This window comes from Cicer arietinum, chromosome 4, assembly GCF_000331145.2.
Source record: "Cicer arietinum cultivar CDC Frontier isolate Library 1 chromosome 4, Cicar.CDCFrontier_v2.0, whole genome shotgun sequence".
Lineage (NCBI taxonomy): Eukaryota > Viridiplantae > Streptophyta > Magnoliopsida > Fabales > Fabaceae > Cicer > Cicer arietinum.
Genome location: NC_021163.2, coordinates 43,922,915 through 43,945,270, shown reverse-complemented (window position 1 = coordinate 43,945,270; position 22,356 = coordinate 43,922,915). Strand labels below are relative to the sequence as shown.

Below are 22,356 nucleotides of genomic sequence, written 5' to 3'. Positions count from 1 at the left end.
GTTAGTTTTTTTATGAGTGAAGAAGATACTAATAATGGTGGCACCTATCTTTGACTCTGTGAATAATACACAAGATGAGAAAACAAACAACATTGGACCAAGAATATGAATAACACAGTGTCACATTTAGACGAGATCATAGACAAAACATGAAGAAAAAACGAAATCTAAATATGTGTGGAAACCAATTATTTAAATAAAAAGAGTGAACAAAATGACTTCAAGAGGTGATTCCAAATCAAAAAAGATTGCCCCTCTAATGGGTGAAAAATAAGTGAGTGGACTAATTACTCCATCTTATAAATAAGTGAGTGAACACAATGTCACTTTTTTTTTCTTCTTCTTTTGTCTTTCTTCCAATAGGCAATTACTCCATCTTTGTCCTTTTTTATAAGCATCTAGTGGTTGTTTCACATATATTAAGAAAATTGGTTTTATAATTAATGTGTATATTTTGTGTGTTGCTATTACTAAATTAACTATTATGTATAAATGTATTTAATGCTAATTTTTCACTTTTCAAAATAAATTAGTAGTATTAATATAGGTAGATTTAAAAATAGAATAATAAAAGTATCTAGTAATTTGCATAGAACTTATATTTAGAGACAAATAAAATTTTCAATAAGTGCTTAGGGACAGAGGGACTATGATATAATTCAATCACCTTTATTTTGTTTTATTTATGTGCTTATTAATTTGTTTATAAATAGTTGATATTATTTATTTTACTCCTTCTCCAAGCAATTCGTAAATATTTCTCACTCATTTTGTTTGTCATTATCTATTATTTTTACTTTCTTCAATGCAATTGAAGGTGTAACATAATTGTTCGGAAGAAACTTTTTGCACATCTAATTGACTTCTTTTGGATTTGTTTTTTAAAATAGTCGATATTTGTAATTAGTTGTTAATTTTATAAGAGGGGTATTTGAGCACTTCCTTATCACTCAAACTCTTTCAAACCATCAAACTACTTTATGACTCATATCTTTTGGAATTTCGTCTTTTTGTAATATTTTGCTATTCCTTTTTTAGGTCAAGATATATTCCAAATTATTTTGTTTCTTTCTATTTTTTTCTTTAATAATATTGCATATAATTTTTCAATTTTGATTAATGGTATCAATCTAGTTGAGATGACTAATCTTTTTAAATCCATAAATATCATTTTATAAACAAACAAAATTATCAAAATAAACTCATTTTATTTTTTTAATGTAACATTAAAGTTTAAATTTACCTATGAATTAATATTGTGTCAATCTCTTCTAAATAATTATACCTGAATGTATTTTTTCCAATTCTTAATATCCAAAAAAATTATAAGAACAATTTTGTAAAACAAAAAATTACAAACATTCATTTACTTAGTGCTTTTCTTAATCTACGTAAAATAACCTTAAAAAACTAATTTTGAAACAATCGGGCAACTAGGAGATCTGGTATGGTCATGGACAATACCTACTTTTGCAAAATTATGATAATTATTTTGGTGGCTCACCTTAAAACAATTGAGATATGCATGTTCTATGGAAAAGTTGCTTGAAAGGGAATGGTTTTCAAACTTCACTTTACCTTAAAATTTCGACTTAAAAAAATTTATCTTCTTTCTATTATTAATGTTTTAAAAGGAAAATTTTGAACTACCTTTTTCTATTTTATGAAAATCACTAAGATTATCATCTAACTTCTATTTTTATGTATTATAACAAATAAAAAAAAATTGAATTTTAATTGGACTCAAAGCAAGTAGATAATATTGATGTTTAATATATTATATTTTGAAAATTAGTTATATTATTCAAGTGTGAAACTTACTTATATCATTGAAATTTTGTAACTCTATGACTTTTCTTGTGAAATAAGATTGTAATATTGTGAAAATATGAGGAGTTACATGTATCACAAAAAATATATTCACAAAATTCATGAATCCTTAAGTGCACATTTTCTTTGTTGGGAAACAACAATTTTTATATTTGACGGCAAAAACCGGTGAAATGGACACAAACAAATTTTTATTGCGGTGAATTTACTTTTTCATGACAAAGAGCATTTTCCATAAATAATACAATAAAAATGCAAACTCTCCTTCAAAACAAAAGTCATAGAAAAATAAAATAACATCTCATCCAACTGTACCCACCCAACAAGCATATTTAAGTATGATATGAAAAATGAATGAGGAAAATAAGGTACATAACAACAATTAAGAATATGCTGCATGGAACATCTTAGAAATATCATAACCACTTAAAAATCTCAAAACTCCAAAGTAGCATAATGAAGTTTTTTCCGGTCTCAATTTTCCTCAAACAAAGTTTGGATGATCCTATTGTATAGCAAAATAGAAAACCATCTAAGATAAAATATTGATGACAAAATTTTCAAGCATTACTTGTAGCATCTAAGTAAGATGACAACAAAGCACTTCAGCAAATTGATTCACAAAGTATGTTTGGTTATGCAATAATAAAATTGATTTTTTAAAATTGATTATAATTAATTAAAAGTAATTTAAATAAAAAATATCTATGTTAAAATATATTCACGTAAAAGTAAATTGTGTAATAAATTTGAAGCAAAAAATAAATTATATACGTGATAGTATCAAATTCATGTTAGAATAATTCTAATATAAAATCAATTCTACTCAAACATATCTAAATTTTTTTAAATCAATATAAACCTTTAGAATCAATTTTGGTTAATCCAAAAGTGAAATCTAGCGTACAATAATTTTGCAATAGTAGTATCATAATTATATCAATGCATGTAATTATTGTATTAGGATATGAATGATTAGAATATCAATTTAATAATAATAATAATAATAATAATAATAATAATAATAATAATAATAATAATAATAATAATAATAATACAATAAATTTAGATATATGTTAATAATTTGCACGACTAGCTTATAAAATATGATCATACCTTCAATTGGAAGTTGGGAGAAACACCCTTATTAGTCCTCTTTTGATAACCTTTTTTCTACATGTAAGACATGTACCCCGTGCAGATATAGCACTTTCAATGCATTTCTTGCAAAAATGTGACCACACCTTGTCGACATTTCCTCAACAAAAGGAGCCATACATATTGGACAACTAAAATCAGACTCTTTTGGAGGTTCAATTACTTGACTTTGAGGCATAAAGAAATATTTAAGTTAGCCATTTAAACTCCAACATGTTATTCCATTTGCGTCTTTTTTATTTTAATTATATTATTAATGTGAAGTGTATATAATGGAAAAAATATATTAAAATATGCTTTATTGATTTTGATTTTGCAAAATGACAATTAAATGAGACAATATTTTCCTACAACAACCATCCAAACAGGACAAAAGGAGTATATAGTAACTTCTTTGTATTCACATGTGAACATTTGTAATCAACTTCATATATTGTAACAAAGATAAAATAACCCCTAGAAATAAAACAATGATATAAAAACTAATGATTTAATTTATTACCTCCACAATGGTATTGGCTTCCAAATCTATTATCTATTATATATATTTAAAACAGATTTTCGAATGCCACCTCACTCACGAATGCCACCTCATTCTATTTCATCCACCTATACAAATATTTCTCACGTCAGACAAAAAGGTGATGTGGACCTCTTCTCCTTTCTCCCCTCTCAATCATGTTCTCAATGCCTAATCTCCTTCAATCCTCACTACGCCAAAAATGACATTTAACAGCGCCCATTTTTTAAAAAAGCGTTGTAATAGGCTTTTAAAAGTAAAATAAGGAGGTCTTTTACAGCGCTTTTTAAAAAAAGCGCTGTAATAGGCTTTTAAAAAATAAAATATAACAGTAAATCGCTTCAGTTTCCTCTTTATTACATAAACTTCACTACACTTCAGTGTCCTTCTCCTCTTCATTATCCTTCTCATTGCGAACCCTAATGTCCTACGAACCATATTGTTAACCATCTCCATTGCAAATCATCTCCATATTTGTTACTATCCCTACGAACATTATTACGTACTCTTCTCAATGAGAACCCTACTCTGTCCTACGAACCGTTCGTATTTCTGCGCATTCTCGCTGTTTCTTCTTAAACGAAAACGTAACCCTATGAACTCTACGTATTTCTTCGCACTCTTCAGGTATTGTATTCATTTATTCATTTATTTCTTATATATATATATATAATGTGTCTGTTAATGCTAATAATCACATTTATTTGGTAGTGTTTTACAAGTTTTCCGAGCTCAAATGGGTGCTACAGTGTCGAAGCAAAAATCAAATAAATCACATGGATTCTAATAAAGGTTTGAAATGTATGGCTTTAAAATTTCATTAACAATCAATCCACAAATATTTATTGACTTATATGTTTTATTTTATAGTGCTCTCGTCAAACTAACAACATAGACTGCGGATATTGTATATTACGATTTATGAAGGAGATTGTTGTTATAATCCCAGAAAGAGATCTAATTGAAATAAAGGAATGCATATTACAGCGCTTTTTTTAAAAAGCGCCGTAAAACTAATACAACAAGCAGCGCATTTTTAGAAGAGATTTACAGCGCTTTTTTTATTTTAAAGAGCGCTGTTGTATCTTTTTACAGCGCTGGATACTACAACGCTTAATTTTTTGAAAAAGCGCTGTAAATGGCTTAAAAAAAGCGCTGTAAAATACCATTTTTGGCGTAGTGAGGACAATTAAATGAGACAATATTTTCCTACAACAACCATCCAAACAGGACAAAAGGAGTATACAGTAACTTCATATATTGTAACAAAGATAAAATAACCCCTAGAAATAAAACAATGATATATAAACTAATGATTTAATTTATTACCTCCACAATGGTATTGGCTTCCAAATTTATATAAATATCAACAATTGGTTCCATTGTGTGACGAATCGTGTTGTGCATAAAATAAATTGACATCCTCTGATTTTCTGCAATAACCATGGATGACAAGTCAACCATGTCAAATCACAATAATATTAAAGACCATAACAAAAATAGTCACAAAGAGAAAAAGAATGATAAATGTATTAGTACAATCTATACATAACAAAAATAGTCACAAAGAGAAAAAGAATGATAAATGTATTAGTACAATCTATACTCCATAAGCACGATCTTTGTTTCTATACTTTTGATAAGTTGCATTCAAACAATATAGATATGTACGTAATAGAAGAGTAAAAAACATTGAGTGGAAGTTTCAATCCACTTTTTTTATTTATTTATTTATAAGTGTATAGTTTTATATAGCTGCTTATCAATATAAATTTGTTTCCTTATTTTATTAACCTCAATTCTTCGTATCTTCTCTTAAATATCACATTTCACTTATAATAAAACCTTTTAAAAATTTCTTATACAAGTTGCAATTTGGTATGGAAGAATGAAATTAAACCCCCACACCTACAATTCTAAATGATTCTTTTATACATTTTTTAATGAACACCCTTAGTTAAGGGTCATGAATCTGGCTTCCTTTTTCTTTACACCCACTTGGTTATTCTATGTCCACATTAGATATATATATTTTTTAAAGCAATATGTTTCGACAATTAGGATAACAAGGGGTTATTAGACATATAATTAGAAGGAAAATTCCACTAATAAACAATATTGTCAATCATTCAATACATCATGGTTTTAACTGGTATGCAATTATGACCGCAATATTACAATTTTTGAAGTCTCCACAATGACATTGTAACTGCAATTTAAACCACATAAGTCGTTTTTTCTCGTAGTGTAAAGATTTGCAGTGTAACCGTAATTGTGATTGCAACTACAATTTAGAACTATGTTCAAAGGTTTAGGGCGTGCAAAGAAATACTTTGGGAGAATTTTGTACTAGTGTTTGGTGTATTTTTCCTAGCGTGGGATGAGTGGAACTCTCTTTACTATATGAGATTATTAGAAAGGTACATTCTTGTATTTGAATGGTATATGAGATCAAATTTCACTAGTTGGATAAGTTGTATTTTGAAAGAAAAAAAAAAAGATGAAGGTAACGAAAAGGGGTATCTCCATAAGTGGTAAAAGGAAATCTCAAAGAATATGGATATAAAAATTTAGTTTCATGTGTAGGACATAAAATCAAATGAATTTTAAAGAGAAGACTTTGGTCTATCACTTGAATAAAGAGGGTTTAAAGTTTCGTTGGACAACAAGATCTCTAATTCATTGAGCATTGGATATCAATAGATTGAAGAGGTTTCTTCAGTTTATAGAAAGTTAATAAGATACATTGTAGCTCAATGGGTAGCGAAGTTAAAGAATCTTTGTGCTTAACCTAGATAAAGGTTTGAGGCAAGGTGAGAACGAAATGATTGAATCTTCACCTAGATCTGCTCAGGTTCATGCCCTTTTCTTCATTAAATATTTGTTTGATTTAGAGAATCATCTTCTTAAGAAGATTCAATCATTTGGTCCTCACTTTCCTCAATATGAATGATGGGAAGTTGTTGAAGTTCAAAAGGGCCATCATCCCCTTGTGATGGCATTGTATTTCTTTATCTTAGTCTATAACCAATACGGCAACTCGCAGAAACAGTGGAGTTGAATTGAGGTTAGGTACCATTTAATTTCTTGATTTATCTTCTTAAATTGTTCCATGAGTGGTTATTGATGCTGAACTTTTGTTAATGGTTTGTGACACCTTGATCGATATTCAGAGTGTTCATTATTTTGCTGATGTGAGCTTAATTTTTTCACCTAAACTAAATTTTAAAGGCGTTTTAGTGTTATTTTTTATGTTGCGTGCACCAATAATGATAAATTTGTATGTATTTCAATACAACTCTGGTTCAATTTAGTTGCCGGTTTGTTATACATTTAAGGGTGTCTTTGGTTTATTCTTTGGTCACAGAATCTTCGACAAACTTTGGATGATCTTACACATAATGGTTATTCTGTGGTGAGTGCTGTAATTAAATGGTCGTCCACTTTCCCCTATTTTAATTTCATCATTACATGATTGAGTTTATCCTATCTTCTGTTGCCTTTCAGTATATATCGTCCTTCAAATGAAACCCAAAATTACTACCCCTATTTATGCTGTTTATATGTTGTTGTTAGGATGTTTTCCGTGTTAACGAATACACATTGCTTACAATTTTTTGGCTTGACAGTGCATTGTGGAGGAAATTCGGGCCCAGCTCAAGCTCGATCCAGGAAACGCCGTTTTGTATCTGGGTAAGTACACCATTCTCTATATGCCAGCGGTCTCTGTCCTCCCTCCTTCTCTCTTATGTCAATTGGTGGAGCTTGCTTTGGTGTGATTGAGGAAAAAAACTTGTCTTTTTCACTAATATTTGTTTTATTTGTGATTAGAAAGTTGATGATCCGTGGGTATGTTTCTATGTGCCTTTTCTTTTTGGATAGAAGATAAGTTTCAATAGAAAGAAAGAAAAAAGAGATTGGTTATTTTTGTAGAAAAAGAATAGAAGGGTATGTGGACAGAGGTTAAGGTATCCTCCTTAACAAACAGAGTCCAACTCAAAATTGGAAATAAGCAAGATGTTTGCGGTATATGGTTTATGTTGTCAATTACATTAATATTATAGTAGTAATATTTGTATCTATTTTAAGCTACCTTACACGATGCTACTATTTGTCAATTTTTTCAACTATATAGAAAATTGTCTCTTTTTTCTTACTTGACATTGTCACTTCTTGCAATCTTTATGACTTTAAACTTTTGTCACTGTCTCCTTTTTCTGTTGGTCCTAACCAGCTAAGACAACCTCTATTGGAATGCTGTATGCTTGTGCATGATAGTGTCTGCGAGCTTTTTATAACCATAGATTCATAATTTAAATCACCTTTTGAAGATTTGTTTATTGTAGAGCTCATTGAAATGAATTGTTTTCTTTTCCAGATAACTTATAATATTTTATAAAACAATTTTGGATTTTCTGAGTGTGTTGTGTGACTGACTTAATGTTCAAACTTTCAGGCATGCTCATCCAGGAAATCCCTATGTATATGGACTTGTTGGGGTTGATCACGATCTTGACTTTCCCGAACCTATGCCTGTTGTAGGTATGGGAGTTTTTTTTGCCTAATTATACTACTAATTAGATTATTAGAATTTTAATATTCCAATAGCAACTTATATTAATATAATTTATAACTGGTCACTTCATTTCTCGTTAGCCAATTGCATAGCATTAGTTTTGTCTTACTTTTGCTGCATTTTGATGAGCTTTTTATATTAAATTGGAAAAACCATTAAATGCCAATGTTGCAATTTGAAAGGGTTTCTCATTTGGATAAAGTGGTCCATTGATTATTTATTTTGTTTCTGATCTATTGTTCTGCTTACAGAACTTATTTTTCCTTGCTGGTATTGTTCTGTTATTCATGTCATTTTCCTAAACACTATGTTTTATCATAAAAATATAAACTTATGAATATATGTAAGATGTTCCTAATTTGTGAGAAAATATGTGTCTTTTGTTGGTTATATCATAATTGGAGGGGGACAATTAATTGTTTTAGTGTTTGCTTATGATTATTCACAATTCTCCATTAATAGTAGTACATCTTTGAACTACATTGGAATGATCAATTTCGACGACGCCTCTTTTATGATAAGCATTTCTCATTCGGCAAGGGGCTATTGCATTAATATGGTCCTAGAGACCATGAAATCCTAATAAATCATTAGATTTTTCTAGATCCCTTTATTTTTTTTGACTTGTTTGAAATGGATGCATTGGTGAAATCATGATTCAGGATTGAAACATGTTCATTATACAACATTAGTGTCTGATTTCAGAGAGAAAATAATAGGAAGTGATAGAATATGAGAAAAAGTACTGAGAAATGATAATGGCCTCGCAAAAATTGATATTATAGCTGACTGTGATTCTTGTTTCACATTTAAAGTTGTTAGAGCTAGTTAGAAGTGCGGTCCTTGTTGGCTTAACAAGCTTTAACCAAATGGTAACTGACAAGTACTTAGTAACTCTAACAGAATTGTAATAGTTACAACACGTGCAATCAATGTGTGAAGCACTTGTCTACCATTATGTATTCCACCTTTGAGGAAGCATCGTTTTATATTACTAGTTATCATTTTAAGCATTCTCAAAAGTTCCCTTATATTTGGTTTTGGCAAAAACAAAAACAGCAAATCACAAATTTATCATATTTAACTAGATCAAAAAGTCAGAATTTTTTGTAAGATTAGTTAGCATTCTATTCCTGCGATTTGTGTGAGCTATCCCCTTAGAACCATGCTGCTTACCTGCATCTTCATATGCCTCTAACATGTAAGTAATGATCACAGTCAAAGTGAAGTTATTACTGTATATGTCAATAGTGCTGAATTTGGCTTTGGATGTAGATTGTGATCCCATCAGATTGAGTTCTATATACCAGACAAAGGATGGATAATTTGCACAGTGAAATGAAGTGCAATAACTTTACCATCTGATGAAATAGGGAGATACTAATGTTCTTCATACTTCATAGCAATGGAGCTGAATTAATTAGTTGATATTTGTTAGTGACAAATATGAACTCAAGTACATATAACTCTTTTTGTAAAGAGTTGTAGCCAAGTATTTTCTTCCAAGAGGGCTGACTGACATTATGTGAGGTGGTTGTTTTTAAACTATGTCTTCCAGGGAACATTTATGTTGATGAGTAATATTTAGTGTGTTCTAGCCTATCATCCATTTGCTATCTGTTGTTTATTACTAACTTGTTTGGATTCATAATGCGATGAATGAGATTTGTTGATCTGTTGTTGCAGGATGGGAAGCCGCCGGACAAAAACTGTGAGATGAAGATAGTTGGTTTATTACCATATTGGATCAACATGGCAGAAGGAGGTGCTGTGCATAATACTATTGATATGCAATCATTGTTTCTATTGACAGGAGCAAATGGTGGTGGTAAATCAAGTTTGCTTCGGTCAATTTGTGCTGCTGCACTACTTGGGATATGTGGACTTACGGTTCGTGCTGAATCAGCTCTGATTCCATATTTTGACTCCATCATGCTTCATACGAAGTCATATGATAGTCCAGCTGATCACAAAAGTTCATTTCAGGTTTGCTATTGTTTCATTCTTTTCCCTTAAATCATATCATATAATGTTGCTTGCTTCATTGTGTATAAAATTTTGCATTCGACCAGTCAGGCTGTACCGACGATGCAAAACCAAGTATCCAAAAATGTTCTTTTTGGTAGGGTACTCTCTTTATCATAAAGTGTTCCTGTAGGCACTGACCTTGGAGTACTCTAAACTTAATTTTAGATAATTTGAAGGACACTATATGTTAATTATTCATTAAAATTATCTAAAAGTTTATATATCCAAGGTCCATATATGGACCCAATAAAGCCAAACACCATAAATAAATAATAACAAATCAAACATAATGATAACAAATCCTATTATGAGTTTATGATAATCTAAAAATAGGATAAATTTCCAAAATAACAAGAAAATAATCCCAAACTGAAAATCCTAATTATGACCTCTCCTCGAAAGCGTCAAAAGACAACGAGCAATTTGATGAAGCAAAATCCAGCAAATGAAAAACATCCCCGGGGTCTGACAGCAGTTGAAGTCACATGATTCTTCCATTTCGAAAAGTGGGGGCAGAAAGGAGTTGGAGGAAATTTATGATTATGGTTCTTGTAACATGAATCCTACTCTAGTCTCCGTTGAAACTTGATAAATTTTCAATAACCGCCATCCAGTATCAATCTAACAGAATCTGCAGGGACATCCTTTTCATTCCGCCGTACAGCCTACTGTAAAATTATGTACGTAGAGAAGTGATACGTGTGATATCCAAAACTAGAATCAATAATTATGAAACCTCGGGAGTCAACATAATTTTCGTGAAAGTTAAATAGTTGTCCCATGCCTTATGTATTTTCCTTAAAACTATATTGTTTTCTGTTGCTTTATGGAATTGAAATTTCATAAGTACCTTACTTCCTATTGTTCTTAATATCTGTTACAGGTGGAGATGTCTGAACTTCGATCCATCATTACTAGAACCACCCAAAGGAGCCTTGTGCTTGTTGATGAAATATGTCGAGGAACAGAAGCTGCAAAAGGGACTTGTATTGCAGGCAGCATCATTGAAACTCTTGATAGTATTGGCTGTCTAGGTATTGTATTTACTTACTTGCACGAAATATTTACCTTGCCGCTTAACATCAAGAACACTGTGCACAAAGCAATGGGCACCACTTGCATTGATGGACAAACAAAACCTACTTGGAAGCTGACAGATAGTATTTGTACAGAAAGTATTGCTTTTGAAACTTCCAAGAGGGAAGGAATTGCCGAAGAAATCTACCCAAACTATATTAAACTCTTATAGTTTGAGTTTTACAATAATAATAAGATTGCTCTGTTAGAATCTGAGAAGGTTCAACACTTGTTTGAGTTCTTATTCTTTGACAGAAAAATACACGAGAATGATTCTAGGAATCAAATGGAAAAAATCAGAATTGATTCAATGTATGTGTGTGAGAGAAATTCAAGTATGATTGAAATGAGTAATGAATTTTCTTAGTACTTGAAGCTCTAATTTTTCCTTGAGCTTGACCTTCCTTTTATAGGTTTTTTAGACCATTTAATATTGGTCAAAAGAGCTGTTGGTGGTGCTCTGTCAGATTTGACCAAAACCAATATTTTTGAATAAAAATATTCCAGCCTTTGAACATAATTTGAACTTTGCTGACTGGGTTGGTTTCTTTGTTCTTGATCAGATTTATCTTGTGTTTAATGATCCTTGAAGCTTTATATGTAATTATTGATGTTACAGCTTCGATCTGGAGCCTTGATTCTGCCCAAAACAATTTGGTGAATAATTATGAACTTTTGCAGAAGTAAGGAGATCAATGCTGAAATTTTGCAGAATCGGAGATTGATAATCAATCTGGAGACTGGTTTGATCATTCTGGAGAAAGATGTTTGCTGCTGAAGATCAAGTGTAACAAGCTGGAAAATATTTATCAATCTGGAGACTGATATTACACTACTGTCCAGATTGATCAGAATGTTGTCAAGAATGTTCATATATGTCTGGTTTTGCTAATTTGCTATATGTTTGGTTTTGCTAATGTTGTCAAGAATGTTCATATTTATCAATCTGGTTTTGCTACTTGTTCCTTCCCAAGTAATGATAACATTAGCATGAAATTCAGAGGCAGAATCTTATTTGAACTAATGGAGATTGATTGCTTTTGGACCTGTGATGATCATTCTGAAACTGGAGAACATTCTTCGTTTTCCATATTTTGTTAAGAATGTTCTCAATTCTTGTCTGTTCAGTTTCTTGCCTTTTATGTTTATTTCTTTGTTTTGTTTAAATCCTATCTTTGAATTAATACACTCAAAAGCACAAGTTAAATTAACATAACATTTAGAATCATAATTAACATTCTTAATTAATTTTTTGTTTGTTTTCATCAAAACATTAAATTGAGATTTTGTCTCAACACCTAGTACATATCATTCATACAATAACAATCAACATAAGATTTCATAAAATCAGACAACGTGCAATCTTGATAGGGAATTTCGGTATTTCCGTTTATCCCACGTTATTTTGTACTCATAAAATCGAACATTCTATCACTCCTTACCTTGGTTGAAGATTTTTACCAACGAAGTCGATCTACTGATTTATTGTGTCGTGTCAATGCAACAACCAATTATAAATTAATAACTTGCTCCAATAGATAAATTATTTGGTCTTGTAATATAATTCAAAAATATATTTAATATTATTAAACACACATATTACTATAATCAAATTTTGTTTAAACTAAGCATGATAGAAGAACTAAGTATTATATATATATATATATCACAGTGAATATATCTTCGATTTTTAAATAGACTTTTATATATATCACAGTGAATTTTATTATTAGTTACAACTTATTATTGACTACACTGAATTTTATAAAATAAACTAAACCCTTTAGAACTAACTGCATCTCAATACTGCTAATAACTTATCTGCTAACTTATCTTCTAGAAATTTGTATGACAACAACTCTTATATAGCATAGTCCTTCTTTTATGTATTTGTCCGTATTTATAGTAAACCAGCAAGGTCCTTTAAGTATGCAATTATCTCCAAGAAAATCATTATTTCTTAGCTAAACTACTCATTTATCTAGCCCAATGTCCTTAGTCGACATTATGTCATATGTCAAGGTTATTCTATCCCAATCTGAATCATTTTGGTTAATATTTTCTTATCACGCATTATCTAACTATCATAAAAAAAAATAAAAACAAAACATTCAGTATCATATCATAATAAGCATTTATCTCCCCTACATTCTATTATTGATATTGTTCTAAATGGTTGGCTTAAATATTCATGAATCACTAAAATATTTCCTACAAATCTAACATAAGTATGTATATATAAATTTTTTTCAATTACCAGCCCTCTTGATAGTACATATTAATCTACATTTACTACCTCAGGAGAATGTTGTTAATCAATTTTCAAATTCAATGCCTACGATGAGTTCTGTATTCGTGTTCTAGCAACAACCACAAATTCACTATCCTAGAATTCACCAAATGGTGAGTTAATTACAGATTGCTTGTATAATAATAGTGAAAATATTAAACGTCTAAAATAATTCTCATTTTTCCACCAGAAATCCTGAAAAGGATAACTCAAATTGATAATCATGATAATCAAGTTCAATGGTAAGTTCCTGATTGCGATTCTTTGTGTGCGAATTTCAATTGTATGATTGATCTTTCTATTTTTCTATCAAAATCTGTGTATTTGTCAAAATCTAATTGATGAAATTAACGCATACCTAATTGCAATTGGATATTAAGAAGCGGCTATCGGCAAAAGCGCTAATCCCTTATTTTTTCTCTTCTGGTCTTTTATCAGTACAAAGCCATCACGAATATATATATATATATATATATATATATATTTCAATTGTTGTTGTTTTTGTTGTTGCAGTTGTTGTTCTTGTTGTTCTTACTATTATTACTATTATTATTATTATTATTATTATTATTATTATTATTATTATTATTATTATTATTATTATTATTATTATTATTATTATTATTATTATTATTATTATTATTATTTGTGATGTAAGACCATGATAAACATAAATATACAACAATGAAATAAAGTAAAATATAATAAGTAGACTTTTACATGAAAATAATAATAAATCGTCTAATTTAGTTGTTAATAAGAAACCAGTTTGAAAAACTAATTGAAAGTAACAAGAATTCATAAAGTTGTTCATGATTAAAACTTACAATTCTTTCAGAGAATGAGGGAATTGCAAGAGAACGATTGACAAACTTTTTTATTTTTGTTTTTCGAATGCCTTACATAATGAAGGACCACTTCCTTTTATAATGGAAGGATAGGTCTTAGATTACAATAATGTCCTTGCACTAATTTACATTGATGCCCTTACATAATTCAAATAGCATTAATAATTCAACTAACTTTATTAAAGAGAATAGTAAAAAGCTTAATAATACATTGCAAAAGTCAAAAGTAAACATAATGTTGTCTGCCTTCGTAATGACATCAAGATAATGGGTTATCTTTTGTCAAAAGTAGCCACCATGCTTTGTCTGAGAATCTTTAATGACTTGGGTCTCGTGTATGGTCACATTTTTCCTTCAATAATTCTATTAATCTTTAATAATTTAGATGTCACTTTTTGCCTTCAATAATTTCGAAATTCTTTAATAATTTAGATTTCTTCTATTCCATAGCAATCATCTTCATTTTGTCGAGTAAAGCTTTGAGATGATCCTTCCGAGTCTTCATTATTGTTATTTTCAGACTCAGATATTGCTGCCTGTAATTTCTTCAAAAATTCTTTTTTATTAGAAGATGATGATAATTCTGCCATGATCTTTGATTTTTCAGCCAAGAACTGTCCTTCTTTAATGTTTTCTTTTGGCTTAATAAGAAATTTAGGATATCTTTTAAATCATTCTAACAGTGTGGATTCTTTTAATAATTATGGATTAAATTTGTTCCACCATTTAATTTTAATAACTCTGAATACCCAATTAATATTAGAATCAGGAATTGATAATTCTTTTCTATACGTCCACGAAGTAATCCATGAAATACCAAAGCTTGCGTGAAACATTAATATCTTCATGTGATCCGGAAAATTGGTTTCTTTAATAAATTCTTGGAATGCTGATTCAGCAAATTCTGGGTAAATTTCGGGCTCAGGTCCCCATTCATTGAACCATTTAATAAACCATAATGGGAATTGTAACGAGATGTCTTTTTTAAACCAAATGAACCAAGAATGTTCAAAGGGTTCTTGTAATAGCATGTTTGTCCATGCTTCCATATAATCATAATAAGAATATTCCTGAGGACTAAATTTTCTGGAAAATTTCTTTAATGCTGAAGGGTGATCTTTCCAATCTGTTGGTGATAATACCTTTAATATTTTAAATTTTGAAAAAATAATTTTCTGTTTATCGACCTTGTCGTATGTATGAGTTATTTCAATTGAATCAGTATCAACTAAAACAAACTCATAGAATAATCTTGTTTTTTCTGGGGTGGCTGGTAGATAATGAAATCCATGAGGGTAATAATGAGAAACAATCTGAAGTAATGATTTATTTAATGAATATTCGGGTTCTACAAGAAAAAATATTTTCTTGTAATCTTTTTCTATAAATGGACAATTTAGGTTACTAGGGGGCGTGTAATAGGGTAATTTTTCTGGTTTTTGTGTTGTAGTATTTAATTGGGACGACATGTTTAAGGCAAATTGTAAGGGTGAGATTAATTGGGATTGGATTGCGGGTCTTATGGTTTTTGGTTGTATGGAGGTTGTTGGGTAAAAAGATGGTAATGCTAATGGGGTTAATGGGGTAAACATGTTTTGGTTTGGTAATTGGGAGGAAGAAGAGGGAGTTTGTAATACCTGTTTCATTGTGGGTGTTTTTGTAATTTTTTCTTCGGTAATTGGGGGTCCATACTTATCTTTATGACTCATTGTGCTTTCCCTGTAAAAATTCTCTTGTAAGAAAATCTGGTAATGAGTTTTTCTCTCCTTTAATATGTTCTATTTCGAAATCAAAACAAGAAAGTAAAGATTGCCATCTGGCAAAAATATGTTTAGAAACCAGGTTTTTAACATCCTTTTGTAAAACATCTTTTGCTGCTTTGCAATCAGTTTTTAATAAAAATTTCTTTGAAAATAAGTCATCTTGGAATTTTGTAATGCATAAAACAATTGCCAAAATTTCTTTTTTAACAGTACTATATTTTAGTTGGGCTGTGTTCCAGATTCTAGAGTAATATCTCACTACTTGCTCTTTTGGGTTTCCTGGTAATTTTTGTTTTAACACTCCTCCATATCCTAACTCTGATGAGTCAGTCTCTACTATTAGTAGTGCTTGAGGGTCAGGAATTCCTAAGCAAGGTAATTTTTTAATTATTTGTTTTAAGGTTTTGACACTAACGGTCATAGTCTCATCCCATTTGGGTGGATTTTTTCTTAGTCTTTTAAATAAAGGTGAACATATAATCCTAAGGTTGGGAATAAAATCTGCTACATAATTTACACATCCTAAGAATCTTTGTAATTGAGTTTTGTCTTTTAATTCATTAGGAAATTTTTCTCCAAATTCTATTGACCTACTAATTGGTGTTATTGTTCCTTGATAAATATTGAATCCTAAAAATCTAATATTATCCTGAAATAATTTCATTTTCTTGGTTGACACCACTAATCCATTTTCTTTAATAATATTAAAGAGTTTTTCTAGATGTTCAAAATATTGATTAATACCTTTTGAAAATACTAATACGTCGTCTAAGTATACAATAGTAAAATGTTGGTAATTATTAAAAATATTATTCATAATATTTTGGAATTCACTAGGTGCATTCTTTAATCCGAACGGCATAACATTCCATTCGTAATGTCCAAAGGGTACTACAAAGGCTGTTTTATATTTATCTTCTTCTTTTATTTGTATTTGGTAATATCCTGATTTCATATCAAATTTAGAGAATACCGATGAACTATGTAATCTACTTACTAAATCTTTTTTATTGGGTATTGGATATCTAATCCATTGTAATACTTTATTTAATGGTTTATAATTTATAACTAATCTGGGTGCTCCTCTTTCTAATTCTATTGAGTTCATTACATAGAATCCTGCACAACTCCAGAGAGACTTATTAGGTCTTATTAATCCTTTATCTAAGTATTCTTGTATTTCTTTTTTACAATATTCTAGGTATTGTTGATTCATTTGTATTGGTCTTGCCTTAGTGGGAATGTTTCTTTCATTAAAACCGGGTTCATACGGAAGTGAGACCACGTGCTTTTTTCTAGTCCAGAAAGCATTGGGATGATCTGCACAAATTTCTTTTTCAAATTTATCTTGTAATTCTTTTATTTTATTTTGTATAATTTTATTTTGTAATTGTTCTTCTATTCTTTTATAATGAGTCTCTTTGCTTATCATTCCTATTTGTTTCTTCTTTTGAGAGATTAAATTAAGGCTTGATGTTGATGCTTCTTGTAACATATTTAATTCTTTAATTTTGGATTTTTGAACAAATTCAAATTTTATTGTTTTTCCTAATGCGTTTGTAGTAAGACCTTCATGTGATACTGTTAATGGGTATATTAATGCTAAAAAAGGGTTTCCTATAATTACACTTTCTCTAATATCTTTTACTAATAAAAATGAAGTATGATAGCAAATTCCATTTTTACATACCTTTGCATCAGGTAATTTATAAGTAACACCTAATCTAGAACCATTGGCTCCACTTAATCTTTCTAGGGTTTTTTTCGTAATATTTAGTGGGTATTAACCCTTCTTGGATACAATTAGAGTCTGCGCCCGAATTGAATAATGCAATAAACTCAAAATTTTGATTTTTAATAATTATAGTTATTGGATAGTACCATTTGTGTACAATTAATTTATTTAACAAAAATAAATAAGGCTCTTTTTCTTTTATATCATTATTATTACTTTCTAACTTTTGTTGTTCTAATATACTTTTTCCTTTTAATTCTAAATACTTAACATCTAATTCTAAATCCTTTTGCTTTAATAATTGAATTTCTTGATTTATAGAAGTAATTTCATTCTGCAAGTCTTTGATAGTAATTGGTTGGGTAATAGTTGGTTTAAACCTATTCATTATTTCTTTAAATTCTACTTTATGAACTATTTCCTTTTCTATTTGTTCTTTTACAATTTTTTGCATAATGACCTAGTCTTCCACATTTAAAACATTTAATTTCTTGTTTATTAAAGACTTTTTTATTAGTTCTTTTAATTTTTTGTGTTTTCTTTATTGGTTCTTTTGGGGTGTAATTATTATTATAATTTTTCTTTTTTCTTATAATGTCTAAATGTTTGTTTTGGATATATTTTCTACATGTTTTTACTGGGAGCTCTAATTGTCTCTATTCCGAATTGTTCACAAAATGATCCTAATTCTTTTCTACTTTGCACTGCTTCTGATCTAATCTTATTATGTATTTTGAAATCTGTGCATATTCCTATTCCGGTTTCTACTACGTAATTTGATATTTGTCCTAAGGGTAATGTTCCATAAGGAATTACTCCATTAAATTTTGATTTAATATTCATTTTAACTTTCTCACTAAATAATTTAGGTAATCCCGCTAAAAATCTCTCTTTCCAATAATCCGCGTTTCCATCTGGTCTCATATATAATTTCGACATAAACATGTCTTTGTACCATCTATAATCAGACATGGATGGGCAATGAAGATTAATTAATTGTTCAGCAGCCCTTTCTTGTAATTGTAATAGGTCTCCTACAAAGGCTTTTGTGATAGCATATAAAAGGGTATTTACTGAATCTTCTTCTATTGGTATTCCATTATTATCTACTTTAACTACTGTTAATATCATAGTTTTTTCTTCTTCAGTAACTATATTATCCCACCATCCTTTTAGTTGACCAGTGAATCCAGTGATTAATAATAAGGCTGCCTTTTTATCAGTATTTTTCCCTGATGTTTTAAAGGCAGTGGCTGCCATAGTCATGGCCTGAATAATGTTTAATATGTTTTGTTCACTATGTCCGTCTATGTTCCACTCAATATTAGAATCTCCACTATATGCTGCGGAGGTCATATAGTGACTTTCTTCAAATTGTAGATCTGGATAGCTAGGTCTAGGATAATAATTTCTATATTATTATTATTATTATTATTATTATTATTATTATTATTATTATTATTATTATTATTATTATTATTATTATTATTATTGTTATTATTATTACTATTATTATTATTATTATTATCATTATTCTTATTATTCTTATTATTATTCTTATTATTGTTATTGAGCAAGAATAAATCAGCATGAAAAGCAAAATCTAAATAGATAAGAGAACATTCTGGACAAAATCTGTAAAAACAAAAATTGTTCTTTAGGACCAAGACTGATCATCACAACCCCAAGATCAATCAATCTCCACTAGTTAAAAGAAGTTTTAACCTCTGGATTTTACATCTAGATCATTGGTACTTGGCAAGGAACAAATTGAGATGATAAGATTTAAAGAAACCATATGAATCACAAAGAGAAAAGATCACGAATCAAACAATTTCAAACAATATTATGCTTCTAGGACTTTAGGTTCTGCATAGGCTAATTATACTACCATTTAAAAGGAACTTTTAGCTATTTTTTTTTGCACTTGATAAGTTTAGATCATATTTTCTAGGTTTGAAGGTAGTTGTTTTTATTGACCATCTTTGAAGTTCTTGCTGAAGAAAACATAAGCAAAACCAAGATTGATCCGGTGGATGTTGTTACTCCTAGAATTTGATTTAGAGATTAAAGACAAGAGTGAAGCTGAAAATTTGGTGGCAGATCATTTGAACATAATAGAAATGGATGAGGACACCATCCCTATTCAAGTTGACTTCCCTAATGAGAAACTGCTACAATTGCATGAGGTAACTCCTTGGTTTGTCGATTTAGTTAATTATCTAGTTGCTGGAGTCCTTCCTGCAAATGCATCCAGAACACAAATACACAAACTTAAAAGTGATGTTAAATACTATGTGTGGGATGATCCATATATGTGGAAATTCTGTAGTGACCATGTGATTAGGCGATGTGTTTCCCACCATGAGGATCAATCTATTCTTCATTCTTGTCATGCCTCTCAAGCTGGGGGACATTTTGGTCTTCAAGGGACATAAAAAAAAAAGTCTTATACTCGTTTTCTTTTGGCCCACTTTGTATAAAGATGCTTTTGAGACTTATAAAACTTGTGAACAATGCCAAATAGTAGGAACAACAATCACTTGTAGGAGTGAGAAGCCTCAACAACTTATGCTTTTCTGTGAAACATTTGATGTGTGAGGCATTGACTTTATGGGCCCTTTTCCTGTATCTTTTTGTTTTGTCTATATTTTACTAGTTGTTGATTATGTTTCGAAGTGGGTGGAAGCAATACCCACTAGGACTAATGACTCTAAAATTGTTTCAGGTTTTATCAGATCAAATTTTTTTTGCAGGTTTGGAATACCTCAAGCCATCATAAGTGATCAAGGCACTCATTTTTGCAACTGCACCGTGGACGCTTTGCTTCGGAAGTATGGAGTTGTGCACAGAGTTTGTACACCTTATCATCCCTAGACTAATGGGCAAGCTGAAATCTTAAATAGGGAAATCAAATAGATCTTAGAAAAGATGGTGCCGCCAAACAGGAAAGACTGGAGCCACCGACATGAAGAAGCTCTTTGGACTCATAGAATAACCTACAAAATACCAATAGGGATGTCCCCTTATCAACTTGTGTTTGGTAAGGCATGCCACCTCCTTGTGAAAATATAGCACCATACTTATTGAACGATCAAGAGTTGTAACCTTGAGATGGAGAAAACAGGTCTGGAGAGAAAGCTTAAATTGCAACAACTTGAAGAGCTTAGACTTGAAGCTTATGAGAACTCTCATATCTGTAAGGAGAAAACTAAGTACTTTTATAATAAGATGATTTCTAGGAAGGAATTTCCCATTGGCCAAAAAGTTTTATTGTTCAACTCTCGTCTGAAAATTATGGTTGGGAAACTTCGATCCAAGTGGATTGGCCCTTTTGTTGTTACTAACATTTTTTCTCATGTTGCAGTGGAAATAAAAAGTGAAAACACCGATAAAATGTTCAAAGTAAACGGACAATGCTTCAAGCTATTCCATGAGAACTTTGTGTTTGAAGATGCTACCATAGAAGAACTCTCTTTGGAAAAATAGAACTGTCCTTGGAAAAGCCCACCTACACTGAAGTTTGAATAGGGAGCTCATCTTCCTTACTCTTATTTTATACTTGTTACTTTAATTGAGGATAATCTGTAATTTAAGTGTAGGTATATTATTTAGGATTTTATTTGTTATATTAAAAAAAATAATAAAATAATAAAAAAAAAAATGGACATTGCACTACATGCTTTTGAATTAGATTTTGTGGCTGTAAATGTTGTGAGTTTGTTTGGACTATCATGATTGAATAGTATCTTTGCATTCTTGTTAAATAAATTGGATTAAAATGTTAAATTGTGTATCATTTGTGATAGGTCATTAACCTTTCTAAAATTTTGGAGCCTTATTATGAATGGAATACATTTTTCCATCTTTTTTCTTGTATGTTATCTCACTCAAGATTGCTAGTTACGCTAGAACTTGACTTGACTCTTAGTTCGCATGCATATATTGAAATGATCTAGGCATTTGTTTCTTGTAAAGCTACTAGCCAAATAAGCTTACCCTATAATTATCCATTTGTTTAAGCCGATTTGAGCCTAATTATCCCATTCTTTGTTATATAGCTCATTACAAGCCTAAAAGTGCAAAACAATGAATTGACCCAATCTTGGGGGATAAAGGAGTCTTTCCTTAAATAAGTGTGGGAGTGCTCAACTTTTTGTTTAAATTTGTGGGTTATCAAAAAAAATATATGAGAAATAAAATGAGGAAAATGGTTGTGTTTTGAGCAAAGAGTGTGAGAATAAAAGTTAATGATATTTTGTTGAGTTACTTCTTAATGTTGTTTTTCTCTCTTAATCCTTACTCCTTTATCCTCTTTGATTTTTAGCCCTAGTCTCCTTAGGATTATCTCACCCTTACCTTGGCCACGTTACAACCTAAATAAAGATCTTTTTATCATTATGTGCATGTGTTTCAAATATAGATGTTAGAGGCTTGTCAAGCCTATGGTAGTACTAGCTTTCATGATGTGTTTTTAGTGTAAACAGTAGTCCAAACACTTTGAGTGGTTGAGAGAATTTTATATCTTGGG

The 22,356-nt window shown here is 30.2% G+C and overlaps 1 protein-coding gene across 8 annotated transcripts; it reads left to right on the top strand.

Moving 5' to 3' along the window:
• Positions 1-5,758: 5,758 nt before the first annotated feature.
• On the top strand, positions 5,759-12,239 carry LOC101500334 (DNA mismatch repair protein MSH1, mitochondrial-like). 8 transcript variants are annotated; one of them, XM_073366991.1, is made up of 6 exons: positions 5,759-5,928; positions 6,876-6,923; positions 7,138-7,201; positions 7,965-8,050; positions 9,771-10,070; positions 10,996-12,239. In XM_073366991.1, exons 5-6 carry the CDS (start codon positions 9,801-9,803, stop codon positions 11,359-11,361), a joined length of 636 nt encoding a protein of 211 aa, XP_073223092.1. In that variant the 5' UTR covers positions 5,759-5,928; positions 6,876-6,923; positions 7,138-7,201; positions 7,965-8,050; positions 9,771-9,800; the 3' UTR covers positions 11,362-12,239. The 8 variants fall into 8 exon arrangements, with proteins under 8 accessions (XP_073223092.1, XP_027189177.1, XP_073223091.1 ...); XM_027333376.2 differs by lacking the exon at positions 5,759-5,928 and adding an exon at positions 5,951-6,575; XM_073366990.1 differs by lacking the exon at positions 5,759-5,928 and adding an exon at positions 5,951-6,580.
• Positions 12,240-22,356: the final 10,117 nt, after the last annotated feature.

Coding starts and splice junctions, on each gene's coding strand:
- LOC101500334 (XM_073366991.1), top strand. CDS start 9,801: ATGAAGATAGTTGGTTTATTACCATATTGGATCAACATGGCAGAAGGA. Junction 10,071..10,995: donor ATCACAAAAGTTCATTTCAG/GTTTGCTATTGT, acceptor TATCTGTTACAG/GTGGAGATGTCTGAACTTCG.